General features: G+C 37.5%; 1 protein-coding gene across 1 annotated transcript; it reads left to right on the forward strand.

The window, feature by feature from the left end:
* The first annotated feature begins 4287 nt into the window (after positions 1 to 4287).
* Positions 4288 to 5636, forward strand: LOC124112494. Its single transcript, XM_046472639.2, has 2 exons — positions 4288 to 4734; positions 5104 to 5636. Exons 1-2 carry the CDS (start codon positions 4685 to 4687, stop codon positions 5510 to 5512), a joined length of 459 nt encoding a protein of 152 aa, XP_046328595.2. The 5' UTR covers positions 4288 to 4684; the 3' UTR covers positions 5513 to 5636.
* Positions 5637 to 6488: the final 852 nt, after the last annotated feature.

Genomic DNA, 6488 nt, shown 5'->3' on the forward strand with positions numbered 1-6488 from the left:
TATTGGATCCATTTTGACAGCTTTCTCACTGTAAAACATTCCATTCCCTTACTCAAATAAGTGCACTTTATTTTCTTGAAATATCAAGAATTCGAACAGCACATGTCAACATACCAAAATTTGAAAACTGCGCCAAATATTCTAAGTGTTAGTCAGCGGTCTCATTTACTCGTCGGTCGCCGTGGAAATGTTCCAAGCGTGATGTACCAGATATCTACTTTCTGGTTTAGTCAAAGAGAATATTGTTATTTGGAAAATGAAACCACGTGTATCCATTATACTACCACAACATTTCATCAGCTGTTTCATGTGACGTCATCCACGTTACAACACGCGAGGTCAAATCACGTGCACCTGTCCAGGCGACAAATTCACAGCGGCGGGAAATCACCGACCGTTTATTAGCCTATTCGAATAAAATTGCAGATTGTAACGAAAATAAAAGTTGACTAATTGCTGACATTTCAGATAACATATCAAATAAGGGTTGAAGACTTGCAATAGATTATCATACGTTAATGGAGAGTACAGTGTACATCAATAATTTGTAAATCTCATATTAATCAGATCTAATATCCATGGCAGAATGTTGGAAATACGAGCTGTCGCGTTATGATAATATATATTCAATTTTCTGAGGGGATTAGTAATGTGTATTTAATGATATAAATGCATACACAATTGGTTATCATGCAGAGAAAGGTCGAGAAGCGCGGTAGCCACTTTATAACTAATCTCGCCATATTTCGCAATCCGTAGCATTGTATAAAGTATGAGTTGCACGATGTTAAAGCTAAGATGATTGGGGTGATGATGGTTATGTTTTTAACTTTGCACACTCAGTGTTTGATATCAAAATTCACAGTTCAAAAAGGGCATTTTCTCGGGACCATATATGGTCCCTTGGCACTATGCGGGTGTGAAACGTGAGGGACCATATATATTGTCCCGTCTTGTCATCATTGTGCCTTACCCTATCGGATCATTCGTGCAGGACTTCACCACAGGAATGATCTCCTGCCCAAAGCTACCACAAAAGACTACCGCAAAGTCTACACCAAGCACCGCATCCTCTACAGTACAAGCACAGGTCTGCCTGTAGACACGGTCCCCTTTGGGTACGGAGACTAGAATTTTTTTTTATTGTGTACTTAACCCTCTGGATGCCGAGGTTTTTTTATGACGCACATTTTCCTAAGATCGGAAAAGTGACTGGATCTACCTCTGGCTATAAAATTACGCAGAGATGGAGAATATTAATTTTAAATTTCCTATTTGATGGTGTAAATTTAACTGCAAATATTAAACAGGTTTAAAAACAGACACTTCTAAGTGTTGTCCGAGAATTTATTCTGCGTTGAAAAACAGTAAATTTCTCCGTTTTTCATCGTACACCGAACAATCTCATTAAAATCAGATCTAAAAGTTTAGCGGTAGCGAGAACTAAGGTCTGATTTTAATGAGATTGTATACCGATAAAAGTACTGTGCGACGATTTATTTTTATACAGAAGCTTTACGGAAACTGTCAGCGAACAAAATACTGCTTAATATCTGAACGACATAACTATATATCAAATGGAGTTATATGCGTATGTATAACGACATACATTCAATGCCAAAAATAGCATACCGTAAATTAGGACGAAAACGGATTTTTCTCTATGACGTCAAAAGGCGACATACAGAGAGGTTACACATGTACAAAGAAAAGGGGGCATAACTCCGCTATGCTTAGCACTAGTTTATTGTAACTCAGGTCACTTGGTGAGAATTAGCTGTGGGTAAGGATACTATGTTTTCGTGGTGTTTTGTTCACGAAGAACCAAACTATTCTAACACAAATATCGATAAAGAAACTGTATACGTTTAGTTATAAGAAATGTCGAAATCGTACTTTATTAAAAAGAGGTAATAGAGAAATGGATGGCCCTATCTAACCTATAACTTAGTCCTTAGATTCCAACATTCTCCTGAATGTGTAAGTATGATTAGACTAATGTTGCACCATTATTAATGGAGCACTAGCCTGATCATCAAATGTAATGAGATACAAAAAAGATAACACCATTCTATTTGACGTCATGGCTGGTTTTATGGCTTTGATAACGTCGGAGAAAGACGACAATGGTATTTTGATTAATATATATCTCCCCTAATTTTCGTTCATGGTATGGAAAATATCGATGTGTAAAACGGAATTTGACGCTTTTTCGACACAACATAAAATGACTGCTTTCACCAAGTAAATAATGTCTTGAATATATAAACAAGTAGATAATTTATCGTGTATCTTAATTGGACAAGACACGCACCTGTTTGGCACCAATGTACGTACGTAATGAAATACCCAAAAGAATATTTCAAAACAACCAAAATTATATTCAATATTGGAAACATATTTGTTCATTACTATGTTATTATTTCTCGTCATCTCGTCTCAGAATTACACAATAAAAGATACGAAGAAAGCTCTATTGGTATAGAATTATCAGGATATAATCGTTTACTGTTGAACCAACGGTCGGGCATGGATTTTATTTTTATACATTTTACAATTCCTGGAGAAATAAAGTAAACAGTTTAATATCCTGTGATCATAATATTGAAAAAAGAATGAACCCATTGATTATATAATGCAAAACGAGGGGAATAATTCGTAAATTGTTTGTGACTAACGCGCACCTGGCGAATCGTTAGATATCACTGTTCTGTGTATCAAACGACATAAAAAACAATTCCAAGACCAAGACAATTCTTTCAGAAATGTGTGCATATATTTTAACGAAAAATATTATCCATTTATTTTCAGTTTTAGTTATAAAATAAAATGAAACAGCTATTCAAGGACATTGGTTACATGAACTTATAATATTGACTATTACACATCCCAAGAAATACGTACATGCTGCAGTTACACTTCATCTTGTAACACTTGTCCAATATCGTATTCGACACTAAAAACCTATCAATTGTTATGTAAACAATGTTCAAACAAACAGGAGATTATCAAAGGTTCGTTCATACATGTTGTGGCCTATACTTACGTATGATATCATTTTGAACATTGACAAATATCCAAAGTGAAATCAATTGTGTGAAGAAAATGTATAAAAGATATGCAAAATCTACTTCATAACTGAAACTATAAACAGCATGATACAATGATCGTGTGCATTCTCATTCAAGGACCTTCACCTCAAAGAAATTACCAAATATGTACACAATGTTGACGTATGACATCACTACCGGTGACCGACTTTTACAAAATGGCGTGTTCACTGTCAACAGTACGCGGGATTTTACGAGGGGACTTTCGTTGATTCAAGGCTCGTTTATACATAAATGTGACATGTAAGTAACCAGAAACATTCTGACAAGCTATGTACTGTTATTTGTTGTTATAATTTCATTGAAACAAACCGAAATAGTCAGAAATTCCAATAAATACCGTTGTCGTCGTGCGTGATTTTGCGTCAGTCATGGCGTCACACAGGACGGTAACTTTGACAATTTCTGTTGAAAATATCAAATCATTGCAATGTATCTATTTTAAATTCCTTTTTTTTCCTTTTATTCTCTTCTCATGCATATTCTGAAAATATTGAGCCAATATCTTGAAAGAATAGACAAATGGATAGCTCAAAATAGGAGAAAAAGCTACACTGTGTAAAATCTGTATTTTGCTTTGTTTACATTTCAAACAAGTGCAGTTTTTCGAGGACAGCGTTCGTTTTCACACCTAACATATTTTGCTTGATTTCATTCAGCCACTTTGTATTGGTGACAAAGACCATTGGTCATTTGATTCTAAAATGTATGAGGAATTCAAGGATGTGTGTATCGCAGCTAAGTTTGAAATATACGTGATGTTACAGGCGCATCATAACCGGTGTACCTGAAACGTGATTTTGTAAACACTATCCAATATGGCGGAAAGTTAACTTCAGCGTTCGTGTTTGCGTATTTTCCAAAACATTCTAAACGATTCTAGGGTTATCGGAGACGTTTTGGGATGATCATTGGTGATTTCATAAAAGACAGATACCCGTGATCACTAATATGCTATTTTTGAAATTCATTTCTCCGAGTAAATATCCGAAATTTAGATTTCAAAACATGCTGTAAATAACGCTGGGAGTGGTGATTTAGTAATGTGTGAAAAATGGCGACATTTACGATGTACCTAATTTTCAGAGGTCATTTTCAGTACTTTTGCTTGGCCTAAAATGCCAGTGGATGATATCACAGAACAGGGAATTTCCCACCTTTTTCAAAACTGTGAAATGTATTTGTGTGGGTGATGTATTTTAAAATTTATTCGACTTCAAAGTGAGGGTTGTAGATGAGGGACATCCAGGGGGTTTACGTTGTGTTGGCTGTTTGCGTTTTATCTTGAAGAAATTTGTGTTTGGAGAGAGTTACCTCAAGTGTTCACTCAAATCCGTGAAGACTTGGAAGAAACAACGGTCAGAAAAAGTGGATCGAAATTCAAACAATGAGAAGCTCGGGTTTTCGTCCAATCAGGAAGCAGGGTTGTGCCAAAACCAACCAATGAAAAGCCCCGGTTCTTAACCAATGAGAAACTTGGTTTTCGTCCAATCAGGAAACAGGGTTTCAGTTCCTTAAATACCACAGACGCTGTCTTGTCATCACTTTGCTGATGCTTTCAAAGAAGAATCATAATGTCAAAGCATATGGATATCAAGGCACCGAGGGAAGTGTGCCATGAAGTGTACGAAATCATTGATCATCAGTTAGAACTTATCGTAGCGCCAAGGTTATCGCAACTCACATACTTAACATAGACTAATGACTGTCGTTTGCGTTACAATACGATCGCCTTGTGGAACGGGGACCTTGCACCTCAAAGTTTACAATCACGTCACAATATCCGATTACGTAATTTTCTCGAATTTTTGTTGCATCGGCGAAACAATGCCACCTGTCGTCAGCCTGGCAACGATGTTGCTGGAGTCATCGTGTGTGCATAAGGTCCTCTCAGTGATCTACCATCTCCACAGTCCCATTAGTATAACGAATGTATGAATTATTATCATTGGTATACGTAATCATAATGGTTCTTTTCTTGTATGATTGGCAGGACACCCAACCTTCCTTCCCCCGATGTCAGGTCAACACAGTCAGTGTTGGAACAGTGGTGGGAACCCTGTTTTACTGAGGGGCCCCGGGAACCAGCATATTCACCTACACCCCCTGTGATTATGATCAGTGATGATGAAGCACGCAATTTGGCAGCACTACCTCCCATGGATGCGGACACACCCACCCTGCTTGATGTGCCACCATCACCGAATGATACCTTCCATGGCGACGACGACCGTGATGTGCCATGCGACGACGATCTTCTTTTTGAAGAATGTAATAACTATCGCCATAACAATGACGGAATACCTAACCACTGTCACTGGTCATGTGATGTGTCCTGTCTGTTTCAGGGATTTGAATGGTTAAACGTGGCCATTAACATGGTCAGAACCTTTTGGATTTGAAGATTGAAGGTTTCGCGTTCTTTGAGGGACATGTTAAGCACTCCCTCCTCAGTTGTCCATTAATTCGTATTTCCTATGTATATATGTTGATGTTGTTTTTTTCATTAAACAGTGATTAATTGAACTGCCTCTTTGTCTCTTGATATATCTCAACTCCAATATGGTGCCAAACCGAGGGTAGAAGCTGAGTAAACGCTGTCTGTTATTTCTGTGCTCGTGCTAGTTGAACAAGTTTGAGAGTTCTTTCTTTGCAAAATACTACTTTAATTTGACCCCCTAAAAAAATTAATTTGGCTGGTTTTAAAAAACCCAAAAAAAACGCCAAAACCTTTGACTTTGTTCAACAAGGAAGAGCACAGGAATGTAAAAAAAAGATGAAGGAGAAAGGTCATGCTTGAAAGTATCAGTTGCCTTGTGTCTGTCACCCAGAACACGTGATGTCACGTGATGAAGAGATCATGACCTCACCTTTGACCCTACGCCACCCTTTTACTTTGTTAATTGCTGGTCAATCAGGGCCTGGAAAAAGTTCCTTTGAGAAATCATGTATGGAGCACATGCATCGCCCTGAGAAGTTTGATACACCCACACAATCCGATGTCAACTGACCATCAAATGAACTACAGAGAGTTGTTGTCTTTGAGTAGTAGTATCAAAGTTGTTGTACGCCAATCTCATTAATATCAGATCTTAGTTCTCGCTACCGCTAAACAAAGATCTGAGGACATCCCATTACGGGTCACGTAAGAACGACCTTTCGCGAATTTTAACCGACCAATGAAATGACTGACAAGAAATCGACATTAGCCAATCAGAAGGCAACTTTCTCGGGCTTTACGACACTAATTTCACACTGGCGACTACGCTTCGAAACATATTTTGACGTATTCTTGATTTAAAAAAATAAAACTGATAAGAAGAACATTCTGGAATGGCTTATAGAGGGCCTAGATTGTATGGATATAATCATAAAACC

The sequence above is a fragment of the Haliotis rufescens genome, unplaced genomic scaffold (genome assembly GCF_023055435.1).
Source record: "Haliotis rufescens isolate VD_foot unplaced genomic scaffold, xgHalRufe1.0.p SCAF_17, whole genome shotgun sequence".
Taxonomy (NCBI): Eukaryota; Metazoa; Mollusca; class Gastropoda; order Lepetellida; family Haliotidae; genus Haliotis; species Haliotis rufescens.